Source organism: Babjeviella inositovora (genome assembly GCF_001661335.1).
Source record: "Babjeviella inositovora NRRL Y-12698 unplaced genomic scaffold BABINscaffold_5, whole genome shotgun sequence".
In the NCBI taxonomy this organism is placed as follows: Eukaryota; Fungi; Ascomycota; class Pichiomycetes; order Serinales; genus Babjeviella; species Babjeviella inositovora.
In genome coordinates, this window is record NW_017566842.1 from 1 (window position 1) to 13304 (window position 13304).

The following is a 13304-nucleotide window of genomic DNA, read 5'->3' on the forward strand; positions in this document are numbered from 1 at the left end:
AGGGTGTTTCTCAGAGGGGTGAAAGGGAAGGGAAGAAAGGGGGAGTTTGAAAGGCCATTGCACGGGACTTAGATAGCCGATAGGGACGGTTTAAAATGGCAAGAGCAACAACTAGCCCCCAAAAGGAGACATTGGCGGTTTATTCGATGAAAAACGGGGTGCGAGGGCACTATCTTTAGTCTTTCCTCCTAATGAATGGAGAATTCCAAAGTTATAGCCCGCAAAGAAGTCGAATAATCTCGCTATCCTTCCTGTAAGCACCTCCTTATGTGTCAACTAGTACTTGAGCAATGTATCTTCTGTATGGATCCAAATGCGTTTGCCTAGTAAGAGATGTTTGTACTTTTTCAAGGTCTCAATGATGGCAAGACATCTCTTTTTCTTACGTCGTTGTTTTAAGCGGATAGGTAGCTCTTGCTAATATAGGTAATAACCCCTAACTTCTTTGACTTATGATCCATTTTTTCAGTCACAGTTTACATACCAACATTGGGAGTATCAGTCATAATCATAAACTGGCGCTATCTTAGCGGTGCTCGTAATATTGGGACATTCACTGACCTCAGTTTCAACTTCTTGAACGTTTCTTTCAGTAGTTTGTTCCAGTTACCCTTCCGGCTGGTGAACTTGCTAAGAGACTTAGCGACCGAGTAGAAATCCTCAATGTAATGACTGTAGTAGGTTGCAGTTCCCAAAAACCGCTGGGAATTCATAAATGTTTGTAATCCTGGCCACTTCTTGATGTATTCAAACTTAGACGAGTTTGATTTTATATCTTCTTGGGAAATCACATTACCCAAGAAATTAATTTCTTGGTAGATGAACTCACACCTTAACCCCTTCACCAATCCCTTAGAGCTCAATAGCTCAATGACTTTACAAGCATCTTTCTAGTAACTCTCTCGAGGGTTGTAGATGAGAATATCGTTAAGGTAGATGACAACACACAAATCTAAGAAAGGAGCCAAAAAGTTCATAATTAGTTAAAAAGTCACAGGGGTATTATACAACCCAAGCAATATCATACTCCACTCATAAAGTTCATTGCATGCTAAAAACACGGACTTGTATTAATCTTATTTTCTGGTCGGTACCTGGTGATAACCTTGTACCAAGTCAAGCTTTGAGTAAAACTTTCGTGCTCCGGATTTATTCAATATATCTTCAATGATCGGCAAAGGAAACCAATATGTCACTTTTGCGGCCCTAAGCGTCTTGTAATTTACACATAGTCTGCGAGTTCTATCTTTTTCTCCACGAATAAGATATGAAAACTATATGGGCTCGGGATCGGCTGAACGAAACCTTTTTTTAAAGTATCTAGCAATTATTCCTCCAGCTCTTATTTCTCCCTAACATTGAGCCCGTAAGGTGCTTTCCCTGGCGGTCTAGCATTCAGAACTATTTCAATCCAATGTAGAAGACCTTGGGGTCGTGATTCTTTCTGGGGAGGCTTCAGGGATAAAGTCTGAGAAAATGTCGCTTTAATCCCGCTAACCACAGCCATATTTCGGTGTCAGCTGTCTCACTGGAACCTGGGGTGCGTTCTATGACGGAAACCCATCTGTATGTGATTGCGTTTTACTCATCTGATTGACTTCGACAAGCTCAACCTGGGGCACATTTTCAAGCACCTTAAGCCTTATGCCTTTGATATAAATAAGGTTTATGTGTCTCTCAATAAAGGGTACCCTTAGAATTATCGGTCTTATGTATTTATATACAAAAATTAAGACTAGTTCTGGCATCCTTGAAATACGCCATTTCACATATAAGGGATGGCGATCTCTCAGCTCGTCGTTATGAGCCAAGTATCTTCTGATGAGATTAGTGTCTGCTTTAGTATTCATGAGAATCAGGATTGGCTCATTGCGCTCTTCGAACAAGATATCAACCCCCAAAGCTTTCATTACATGCTTTGAAATATTAGCATTTAACGCTCTCGGGTTATCACTTTTCTTTATGGTTTTATATTTTTCATGTGTTTTTGGCTTTTTGGAGTACTTCAGCATTTTGGGTAGTTTATACTTTTCTTCATGGAGGCCTGCTTGCTCTTTCAGTAGTTTAACGTCCCCATCGTCAATCTGAGACTTTCCTATTTTTTGTGCTTCTTTTCGGACACGATAGCCATATGCCCGTATTGTCCACAAGAGAAACAGGTAATCTGTGATATGTAGCGCAAGTTCTGGTTATTCCGACGTTGCACGTTACCGAAATTCTGGTCAGAATGAGTCCATACGTTCATTCCAGAACTATCCACTGTTATCGGCCCCTTATACGACTTTGCTTGATATCCACCGCTAACCGTCGTCTTCGTTCCTCTTGGCGTCGCCTGGTTCTTCCAATTCACTTCATCCACCGTAATAAAATACGGGACGAGCTGAAGACGACTCTCTTTATCAGATACGCGGGCATGGTCCTTCAATTAGTTTCTGAGTCCATTCACAAGTGATCATAACACGTCTCCATGTACCCAACTGGAAGCTGGCTAAGGAGATAGCTGAACCTTTCGGCGTAGGCTCATACTGTACCGGTCTGACGAAGGTTTAAATATTCCGCCCAACACAGGTATTAATAATCTGGTGGGTAGAACTGCTCAACGAGGTCTCTTATGACTGTTTCGTATCTCAAGTTCAGAGCTCCGCCAATCCTTTTGAAGTATGTGGCCATCCAAGTAGCATAATCCCCTTCCAAACGGATGACTAAATACTGGGATTTTCATAGGGTGTCACCATTGGATTTTAGAAGGGTAGTTTCAACCAAACTCAAGAATCCGTCAATGATCATCATTTCTTTGACCCCTGTAAGAAGCAATCCTCAATGGCTTCCCCAGTCTTGCTAAGTTCTCCATAGAACCTGCAACACTACCAAATGTCAGCGTTCCGCCGAGATTCGCTCAACTTTCCTGAACTGTTATCCTGGACAATATTCTTCGATTGTTTCCGTTATTTAATAATAACTGTCAGCTTCGAGGGATTCTTACAGTCCACTTGGAGTCTTCGAAATATAGGTCATCTTTTAGCTAGAAAAAAATTGTATAGGATAATAATCTACTCTTATATAACAAAAAAGGACCAAATTTGCAATCGGGCAATCTCCCTGATTTGCAACACCCTGTATGTGTGCACGGCGTGGTGGTGGACCAAACCCTTATCTCAATCTCTCTGAAATTACCAAGCACGTGCAACTATATTCATTTTCCCACAGAAAAACTTAGAAAAGCAGCTGCATACATGTATGCGTGCTACTAGCAGGGATCAAATCCGGCACGCAGCATTTATATGGCGGATCAAAGATGGGGATATATGGTTATGAGCATGGTTCTTATAGACGCACTAACCGGTGTGGGTATTATTGAAGTGGCGATAAAGTAACTACTATTCGATGTCTAAAGGTGAGTCTTCATGCCATGTCTCTGGATAGAATATCGAGGAATAAGCAGGCAATTGATATATTGGTGAATGCTGCTCTTGATAGCTCCGATGGAGAGGACTTATCCCTGTCTGATGGCACCGATCCGGTAGTGGGTTCGAGATCTATCATTGGTCTCCTAGACGTCCAACATTCAGAATCGGAAGATGAATTCCTGGAGTGGGAGGATGTGGTTGATGTCACTCCTTCTACACATGCACATAGTACTGTTCACCTCTCAATCAATAAGCACGCTCTCGAACCCATAGAGGAACCCATGGAGAAGTTACGGACTAGCAAGAGACTAAAATCTGTGGACTCCCATGAATTGAAAGCCCATAGATTCAGAACTCATAACTTGCAGATGCTATCTTATTTGGCCCTCGGAAAGTTAAGAAATAAGTGGATTAATGATAGCAAGACTCAAAAGAGACTAAAGAGACATCTACCAGAGAAGATCGCGAAGCAAGCTAAGCATATAGTGAAGTTGGCTAAAATGTCGACCTCTAATCCCCCAATTGCCGAAAAAACAAACAATATTTGCCCCATCTCGGAGAGAGAGTTGGTTTATGTTCTTAAATACTTGATAAAATGGTTCAGGAAGAATTTCTCACTCTCTTGCAACTCGATAAGAAATCTAGGGTATCTTATGTCTCCCAAAGTTTTTAAACAGAAGAAACTCCTCCAGAATGTTGAAAATTACTACAGGAGTGGGCCACCGGACATGTGTGATATTGCGGGTTTCAGACGGATTGCCTCAAAGATGAGCGGGGGTAATAGGGATATCGGTTCCCAGTTATTCACTGCATTACTTCGCTCACTCGGGTTTTATGCTAGGCTAGTTTTCTCGATCCCATTGTTGTCTGTGACAAAAGACGCAAACCATTTATTGCCCCTTGATCCTACATCCTCAAATAATTTTGATTATGACTTGTTGTTTCCTACATTTTGGACTGAACTAATTAGCCCGATCGATGATTCCGAGGTGTACATTATCGATTCGTTGGTTTTTCATAACGAGTGGAAAGGACTATTGAAGCTTAAGCGATACCAAAAGGGGGAGTATGGTACTCGTAATCTGTTAGTTGCAAAGGGTTTCACGAAAGAGTATTACCCCCGGGGTCCATTGAACCAGATGACGATGCAGTATGTGGTGGCATACGAGGGGGGTGGTTCGATTATTGATGTCAGTGGACGCTACATGCCCAATATCAGTTATCGAAACTTTGATGTGTTAGGATTTCGACCGGATGCCGTTCGAAGCTTTTTGATGTTTAAAGGTTTCCTTTCTGTGTTTAACAAAAGGAAACCCCAACCAGTTGAGAACCACACAATTGAAATGGAAGTTGCATTTCTAAAACAAGTCAGCCTTGCAAATTTTGATATTCCAAGTTCTGTGGCAGGGTTCCGCAAGAATCCCAATGTGATCATTTCATCTTTGCTTTACAAAAACCAGATAGTTGATCCACTTGCAGTCCCCGTTGGCCAGTTCAAAAGAAACGCCAAGGAAGGGCAACCAGGCGCGACGATTGTTGAGGCAGTGTACCTAAGATCTTCAATTCTCAACTGTAAATCACTTCAGCATTGGAAAATTCTTGGTAGAGATGTCAAACTTGATGAATTGAATCTGCCATCCGTAGTTACCAAGTGGAACCCTCAAACACTCCCAAACAGACGACAATTGGAATACAATAAGAAAAATGACTTGACGATGACCCAAAATTTGTATGCCTTTTACCAGACTCAATTTTGCCCTCCAATTCATATCACCGATACCCAGATACCCAAAAATGATTACGGTAATATCGAGATATTTAAATCGTGGATGATACCCGAGGAATGCATAATATTGAAGTTCCAGGGTCTCTCCGGAATTTTATCGACATATAACAAAAAAGTTGAAGCTGAGGATCGGGTTGATTTTGCACCCGTGGTTTCTGGGTTCAACTTCTCGTACAACAAAGCGACGCCTGTATTGGATGGTGTATTGGTGCACGCAAGAGATTCCAATACTGTTAAACGTATCTGGTTCAACAAGATATCCAACTTGAGGAGATTAAAGAAACAGAAACAAGAGGCTGAAATTTTGAACAATTGGAGAATGGTGTTAGCCAAATTGAGAATAAGGGATAGGATCCAACGTACTTATGGTTTGTGCGATGAAGAAGGTACCGGTGAGGTAGGATCACATGATAACGTGCCAGACTCTGACCACTCTGGTTTCTTTCAATACCACGAGCTGGACAGTTATGAGGCTGTCGGCTGCGTGTATCATTCGGGCCATGGTGTGCTCACTAGGATGGGTGAGGATATTGGTGATGGGGAGTGCTGGGGATTTCCTACAGACCTGGACAATGCTTCGTGTTTAAGTGATGTTGGCATTGAGGAATTTTCGGGTGGGTTTAAATGAACAAGAGCTCCAAAAAACTGGAAGGATTCAAACCAGATTCAAAACCAAAAGCTTTAACATGGATCTGGGATTACTGAATGACTGTCTAGTTTTGAGGCTTCAAAAATTTCATGATACTAAGCGTTAAAATGAAACCCTTTATAACTACAGCTTATGGTGATGCATAACTGTATTCGTTTGTAAGCCTCTTCCTGCCTTCACGCTTGTATACAAATCAGTATGAAAATACGGTCTAGCATAAAGTAAACACGACAAAAGTAAATATGAACGTAGTTATACAGGAATATAAAGTAATTAAACAGAATAATCAATCAATGAGGATAGTAGAAGCAGATAATAAAAGGATTGAGAAATAATACACGGCTGTGAGGTCAGTTGAGGAATTGAAAGAAAATAACAGGTATAGAGCAATGTGGCTAGATTCCAAGGTTTTGTTTAAGTGGTAACTTTCTTGGATTTCTTGGACTTCTTAGCCTTCTTTTCCTTGGAAGCGGATTCACTGTCTGCAGGCTCTTCTTCCTTGGCTTCAGGCTTCTTGGCCTTCTTCTTGGATTCGGTCTTAGGAACAACGACTTCAGTTTCCTTGACTTCGCTGGACTCTTTGACTTCCTTAGGGGCCTTAGACTCCTTGGTAGCTTTGGTGGTCTTAGGGCCCTTGGCTTCCTCCTTAGAGGCTTCCTTGGCAACCGCGTCACCAGCGTTCTTGGTCTCATCATAAAGTTCCTTCTCCTTTCTCCAAAGGTCCATGTCAGTGGTATACTTGTTCTTGTACTTTTCTTTTTCTCCGTCAGTCAATTCGTTCCATCTCTTGGCAACCTCCTGTGCCAATTCCACGGAAGTGTATAAAGGTTCGCCGTTCTTCTTACGTTCATCTTGAATCTTTTGGCGAACTTCGGCAGAAAACACAAAGAAAGTGGTCAATGGCTTCTTTGGAGCGTTCGGATCCTTTTCGGCTTTGGCGCGCTTAGCTCTCTTCTTCGTTGGCTCTTCGATTTCCTCCGAACCTGGCTGGGTTTGCTCTTCGTTGCCCTGAGAAGAATCTGTCTTTTTGGAAGCTCTCTTTCTCGTAGGCTTGAGAGACTCAGTAGCGGTGGCTAATAATTCCTTGGCTTCATCAGCCTCTTCTGGAGAAGCATTGTTGCTAACGTAATTGTAGAAGTTGATGGTGGCAGCGGAGACTTCCTGGGCTGTCTTGGATAATTCGAATAACGAGGCGACTAACTGAACAGATATGCATTAGTAATCAATGTAAAAGGGTTGGAAGGGCCACCGGGTGGTAGAGCTATAACCGAGGATACGTGGTGAGGACGCGGCTCAGTCCCATGAAAAAGAAAACACGAGACGTCGGATACCTGCACGCATTTCCCAATGTTGTGGAAAACACGCTTGATATAGCTTATACCGCGAGGTAGGATAATATAATTCCACATACGGAGTCCTTAGCGAGCTTAAATTCTTGAGACATTGTCTGAAATTGTTTAGATGAGATAGGGGGGTTATCACGGAAAGAGGAGGAAGAAGACGCCTTTACTTGCGCAGCTAAAATTTGGGCGTTCTTGTGTTTTGAATCTTCAGCACTGGGGAAGGAGGTTGAGAGTGGTCGGGGGAGCAAGCAGGGGAGAGAAAAACAAAAGAAGCGGGCGTTACGCGGGTAACTGGCGGGATTGTGCAGTTTTTCGGCCACATGGTGCGCGTGGAAGCTCGAAAAAGTAAAATTCTAGTGGGCTGCAGGCGTGGAAGGCTATGTCATGCTCGCTGTTTCCACATGTCACCTATGCTCAGACGCGCCGGTGCAGCTGATAATGAGGATGCTATCGTGATGGCCAGCCGGCCGCATGACAGGTAGAGTACACCCGTAAGCGATATAGAGAAACATACAGTGTGTTGGCGTGAGCCCCAGTTTATCTTTCCGGGGATAGGTTTATGACGCGTCGTACTTACATTTTGTGATACCATATCCCAACCCCACCGGAGTGCTAGCCTTACCTAAAATTCAAGGGAAGCCCAAGGGGTCTTTGGATTAAGAAATAAATATAAGCAAAGAATATATGAAGCCTTTTTTTCGGTTAATAGTGAAGAGAGCTTGGCCATTGAGTTCCATCAGACAAGCAGATCTTTACTCTTGTAAAATTCGTGAGGAAACTCTAGATATACAAGATCTGTTTCATTCATTATTTATACTTAGAACCATAGTAAAGCAAAAACCTTAAAGGGTTTAAATTAATCCGTTAGTTTGTTCAAATATATACATATGGTTCTCTATATGGTAACTGTACAAGAATGAATTAGCAAGCTTCGATTCATACGAGCCTGAAAATAGGAACCGGGGGGGGTTTGTTTTGGTTATGCAAGTCAATAACACCCGTATCACTGACATGCACTCTGTACGTGTATGCCATCACCCATATCTCCTCTACAGAGAATGGCTGGGCCGTTATATTTATAGTCATCCGAGAACTGGGAGAGCCTAGTGGATCAACTCCAACAATCTCTTTGGAACGAATTCACACTCCATTTGGACGGGGGCGTCCTGGGGTCTCTTCCATTCTTCTGGGAAAACAAAGTCGCAGAGACGCTTCTTCTGCTTGGACTCCTTAGCTCTGATGTGTCTGTCATCCAATGGAATATCACTGAAGGAGTCCTTGCTCAAATCTTTAGCCTCCGCCAACAAGTTGTCGAAGATTTGAACCAAGTATCTAACATTCTGGGCTGGTTCTTCGTGGTTAGTGCAGCTCATCTTGAGTTCATCGGTACGACGATCGTATCTGACGCCGGCCAACAACTTAAGCTTGTGAGAAGACTCAGCAGAGAGTTTCAAGTTTTCGACTTTACAGGTCAAGACAACCTTACGGTTGTGTGCATCCTGTGGCCTGGCCATCATGGAGATAAACTTGAACTTCAATGGCTTCTCGACTGGGTTTGGAGGTTGGAATTCTTGCCTATACAACGCCAACTTTGGCAATTCGTAGGCTGCGGCACGGTTCAAGTGTCTAACATCACGGTGGTCAAAGATCTTACGCTTCTCATGAGAATCATAGTCTCTTCTGATAGTCACAGGGTTGTAAACGTGGGCTTCGAAGTCTCTGGCATTCTTGATGGCCTTTGGAGCACCGAGAAGTCTTTGGAGGGCCTTGTCACCTTGGTAGTATTGAATTCTGATGTGATCTTTGGTCAAACCAGTGTAATCAGAGGTGGTTAACAAGGCTTCAAATTCAGCCTTGTTGTGCTTAAAGTCCTTACCCAACAAGGTACGTCTCTGTTGGGTGAAGTTCAAGATTTGCTCAGCGGTACACTTCTGACTTAACCACTGGCTCGGGTTGTGCCAAAGAGCGCTGGTGTCAATTTCCGGCTTCTTAACAACTATAGGCTGTGCCCTAGCTTCTTGCAACTTACGCAAGTAAGGGTTGTGTCTGCCTGGATCGGTGACTGGGACCTTGGAAGTACGGGTGCGGAAACGGATGGCCTGGCTAGGCTTGGCAGTCCCGATGATCGGCTTGGATAATCTAAGCATGTTGAAGTTTGAGGTATATAGTTTCTGAAAGAGAGAGTTTGGGTAGTCTCCTAACAGGTTATGAATAGCTTTGTGCTTGAATCGAAGCGTCAATCGTGAAACTCACCTATGTTGGAGACTCGTTAAAAAAATCATCGTCTTGACTTTTTCATTCAACGGCTTACAGTAAGGGCATAAATGTAGCGGATGCGAGTGGCACAATACTGGGCAGCACACGACAGGGTACATTCGAGCCGCACGTATAACGTTCCTGCACATATAAGACCTGATATGTTTAAAAGGGGGGACAGCATCGATACTGGTGTTGTCGAATACTATTATATAAGGACCCGACTCCTTTTCTATCTGGGTATATCACAAATAGAGAGGTATTTTCTTTTACATAAATAAAAGTATCTACTATTACCTATTATATACATGAGTATTATGCGTAGCCATTTCTGTAGTTATACACTGTTAACTGATTTGAAATATATCTACATACAAGTATATCATATAGGTGGATAAGAATGGTATTATTGTAAGTTTATATAATTAATAAAGCATTAGATAATATATATCCCAGTATTTTAATGCCCTTAGAAATGTAAAAATATCACTATTCCGAGTATTGTAAGACCTGATGTATAGTATGTAAACTGACAAATGCGTATTGGCTGCGCCGCAACATCAAGACCGCGCCGGCCCCGTTTAATTTAAGTTTACTGCCGTTAGATATCCACCAACGCACAAGACTGGTGCCATGTAAAAAGTATTGATATATACAGGTTCTACGTAATGGAACGATTGAACTTATTACTGGTTTTCTGTAACAAAAAAGGTATCTGTCAATTCTACAACCATGATATGAAGTAGACTGGCTCTCTAATAGTGAAAACGAGTCATTCAAAATACCACCAAATGATATCATGGCCCTCCCATTGTCGCCCTTCATACATCAACACTTATAATCATCCTGCAGCTATCGAAACCGAGCTCCGTAAACCTACGTATGTGTATAGCCGACGCACCTCGAGATTAGGAGGCACGGGACACTATACAGTACAACTGGAGGAAGAAAAAGAAACCAGAGAGCATGGGGGCGAAAGAACTTTCGAGAGACGCACATCCACATTTATCGCTATAAATCACAAACCTTTCCGCCAAAGCCGCAAAGAGTATATAAAGCACCCTACGAATTTTCTTGTTCCAGCACATTCAATAGCTTCTCCTCTTAAACACTACCCAAATGAAACTATACTCATCGGAACACCATTTTGATTACCCATGGACCACAATTACCGCCGCCAACTGGCAGAAGTACCCCAATGAAATGTCCAGTCATGTCATCGGCGTTGACGTGCTAAGACGTGAAGTGTACCCCGAAACAAAGATTCTCAGGACCGAAAGACTCATCACATGCAAACAGCCTGTTCCAAAGTGGTTGTCGATGTTGACAGGCGGTGATAACATTTCATATGTGAGAGAGGTTTCCGAGGTTGACTTGGTCAACCGCACTTTAACCTTGAGATCCAACAACATGACCATGAACCATTTGCTCTCTGTCTACGAGGTAGTTGTATACAGACCAGACCCGGAAGATCCGAACCGAACCATCTTCAAACAAGAAGCCGAGATCACTGCGTATGCATCCTTCAGACGATTATGTGATAAGATCGAAGATTTTTCCGTTGAGAGGTTCGGCCAGAACGCCTTGAAGGGGAAGATTGGGTTTGAGGGAGTTTTGCACTATTTAGACAGTGAGTGGATTGAAAACCGCTACTTGAAGCACGTTAGAAAGGAGTTGAACGTTGTTACTCAGGAAGCCACCGAGATTGTGAGTGACGTTACTAAGAAGACCAGTGTCATTTTGAGCGAGGTTAACGAATTGACGTCGGAAGTTATCAGCGAAGTTGCTGGTAAGACCTCCGGTGCCATTCAGGAAGTGTCAGAGAAAACTTCAAGCGTGTTGAGCGAAGTCACCGATATCACTTCCAAAACCAACAGTGTGTTGTATCAAGTTACCAGATTAGTCAAGGGGGGTATTTTCAGGGGATCCAACGACTAGACCATACCAGCTCTGACGTTGATTTCTCTTCTATATGCGTTTATTGCCATTGCATTCTTCCACACGTTAGATCTCCTATAGAGATTCTCCCTGTGGAGATCCTCTCTTTTTGAAACCATAGATAGATGTTTTTATGACTGTTATGATTATGTGTACCTTTTTGCCCTCGAATTTTCATGTATATAGTGTCTTTTTCCTCCAATTTATTGTTGAGATCACATCGTGACTTTCCAATTGCTATTCCTGCACTCGAAATTTGTAAATATAATACTTTTAGATGTTAAGTAGGATCCGGTCCCAAAGTATTTTCGTTGGCATCTGTCGCAGCAACTTCACCGTCGTTCCTTCCGATGACGCGCTGCGCGACCTGCAGACCCAGGTGAAAAAAAATAATGCATACAGGATTTTTCGGTAAAATTTTTTGTACAGATCTTTAAACCGCCAGTACAAGACGCGAGTAACCATTTCTAGTCTCTGTAGTACGACACATTCCTTTTTTGGCCCAAAGGTTTTCGCACCACCACCAAGATATTTGCCATATATATCGGCTGAAGAATTGTCTAAAAGTTCAACTCCAATCTATCTACCCGTCAATGGCATACCCCTAGTTTTCCATAGCCTCTTATTACACAACCACGTCTATAATGGAATCTCCAACTCTTTCCCATACCACCTATGATCGAAAAAGGGCGCTTTCTCACTCTTATACTTCGTTTGGTGATATCCAATACCCCAAAAAGCCCAAAGTGGGAGAACTACACTTTCCCGTACAGACTTCTCCCCCAAACCAAGATGTTGATCTCGATATTGAGATGCTCTTCAGAGACGACTCTGAGCCGGACCGGTCAACTACAGCTATCCAACCAAAGATCGGACAAACCGACGAAGAGGTCGATATGGCTTTTAAACTAGCGTTCGAAAGTTTAGATTCGGGTGATTTTGACCGTTTGACCGACGAGTGCATTTCCGCACCGAACGATAGGGCTTCCAAGCCATTTACCAACAATCTCACATCCTTGGACTTGGATTCTCTACTAGGATCGTCTAGTAATGCGAATGGTGGCATGCCGATGGACGACAACGCGTTTGATGCCTTGATTCAGGAGTCATCCAGAGATACACAGCTAACCAACACCCCTGACTCGGTATCTTCCTTCGAATGCCCCAGTGCCAATGCTACAAGCCCATTTACGAACAATACTTGTCTTTCTGACGACGACTTCCCGTTGAAAGAGGCGGAGTCGTCCCTCGGGAGCCCACACGTCCAAGCTCCAAGCTCTCAGAGTGTGATTGCCAGGTTGAAACAAAAAATGCTCTCTACCCACAAGTTGATCTCTACAATGACATTACTTCAATCCACGTACCTAAAATTGTGCAAGGAATTCAATTACCTCTTGGAGAAATTCAACAAGAACGAAAAAGCCAAGATCATGCTTATTCAGGAGAACAAGGAATTGCGAATCTTGTTGAAGGAGTTGCTTGACGAAAGACTGCCAAGGAATGGTGTCCCAGTGCAGTATTTTCCCGAGAAGCCACTACCTGAGCAGTTGGTCGTCGACAAGCTCAAGGTGAAGCACATGGACTGTATCCTCAACGCAGCTATTCCTTCGCGTCCCAAGAAGTCCACCAAGCCACCACGGAACGGATCTAAAATTCCAAAGAAGAGGCTCCAAATCCCTGATATCGAACCGTTGATCTTGAACCAACCTTTGATGACCTCTTCCCTCACACAAGTCACTGCAACCAGTGAAGAGATGGGTAGTGAATACTCGATTACCGATAAGTCAGCCTTATTGGGATCGGTGACTAACTAGCTCCACCAAGCATGAAGTTTCAGTACACAGGCAAGTTCAAACATATACTTGATCTGTCACGTTGGGCTTCCACCCTAAACATAGCACGCATGAACTTTAAATATGGAGGAT

At 43.0% G+C, this 13304-nt stretch overlaps 5 protein-coding genes across 5 annotated transcripts; 3 read left to right on the top strand and 2 right to left on the bottom strand.

Annotated features, from left to right (window-relative positions):
- The first annotated feature begins 3372 nt into the window (after positions 1-3372).
- Positions 3373-6092, top strand: BABINDRAFT_161079 (uncharacterized protein). Its single transcript, XM_019128640.1, has one exon. The coding sequence runs from the start codon at positions 3410-3412 to the stop codon at positions 5819-5821; it is 2412 nt and encodes an 803-aa protein (XP_018985415.1). The 5' UTR covers positions 3373-3409; the 3' UTR covers positions 5822-6092.
- On the bottom strand, positions 6053-7293 carry HMO1 (Hmo1p). Its single transcript, XM_019128641.1, has 2 exons — positions 7254-7293; positions 6053-7042 (listed from the first exon to the last, which is right to left on the bottom strand). The coding sequence occupies exons 1-2, from the start codon at positions 7284-7286 to the stop codon at positions 6257-6259; spliced, it is 819 nt and encodes a 272-aa protein (XP_018985416.1). The 5' UTR covers positions 7287-7293; the 3' UTR covers positions 6053-6256.
- Positions 7294-8154: 861 nt separating this feature from the next.
- Positions 8155-9439, bottom strand: BABINDRAFT_161082 (mitochondrial 37S ribosomal protein mS35). Its single transcript, XM_019128642.1, has one exon. It carries the CDS (start codon positions 9330-9332, stop codon positions 8289-8291), a length of 1044 nt encoding a protein of 347 aa, XP_018985417.1. The 5' UTR covers positions 9333-9439; the 3' UTR covers positions 8155-8288.
- Positions 9440-10532: 1093 nt separating this feature from the next.
- Positions 10533-11627, top strand: BABINDRAFT_161083 (uncharacterized protein). The gene has a single exon (XM_019128643.1). It carries the CDS (start codon positions 10561-10563, stop codon positions 11377-11379), a length of 819 nt encoding a protein of 272 aa, XP_018985418.1. The 5' UTR covers positions 10533-10560; the 3' UTR covers positions 11380-11627.
- A 1041-nt stretch (positions 11628-12668) lies between these two features.
- Positions 12669-12869, top strand: BABINDRAFT_25760 (uncharacterized protein; the record flags this gene model as incomplete). Its single annotated transcript, XM_019131364.1, has 1 exon — positions 12669-12869. A coding segment is annotated over one exon (201 nt), but the record flags the coding sequence as incomplete, so codon positions are not given.
- Between the last annotated feature and the right edge of the window lie 435 nt (positions 12870-13304).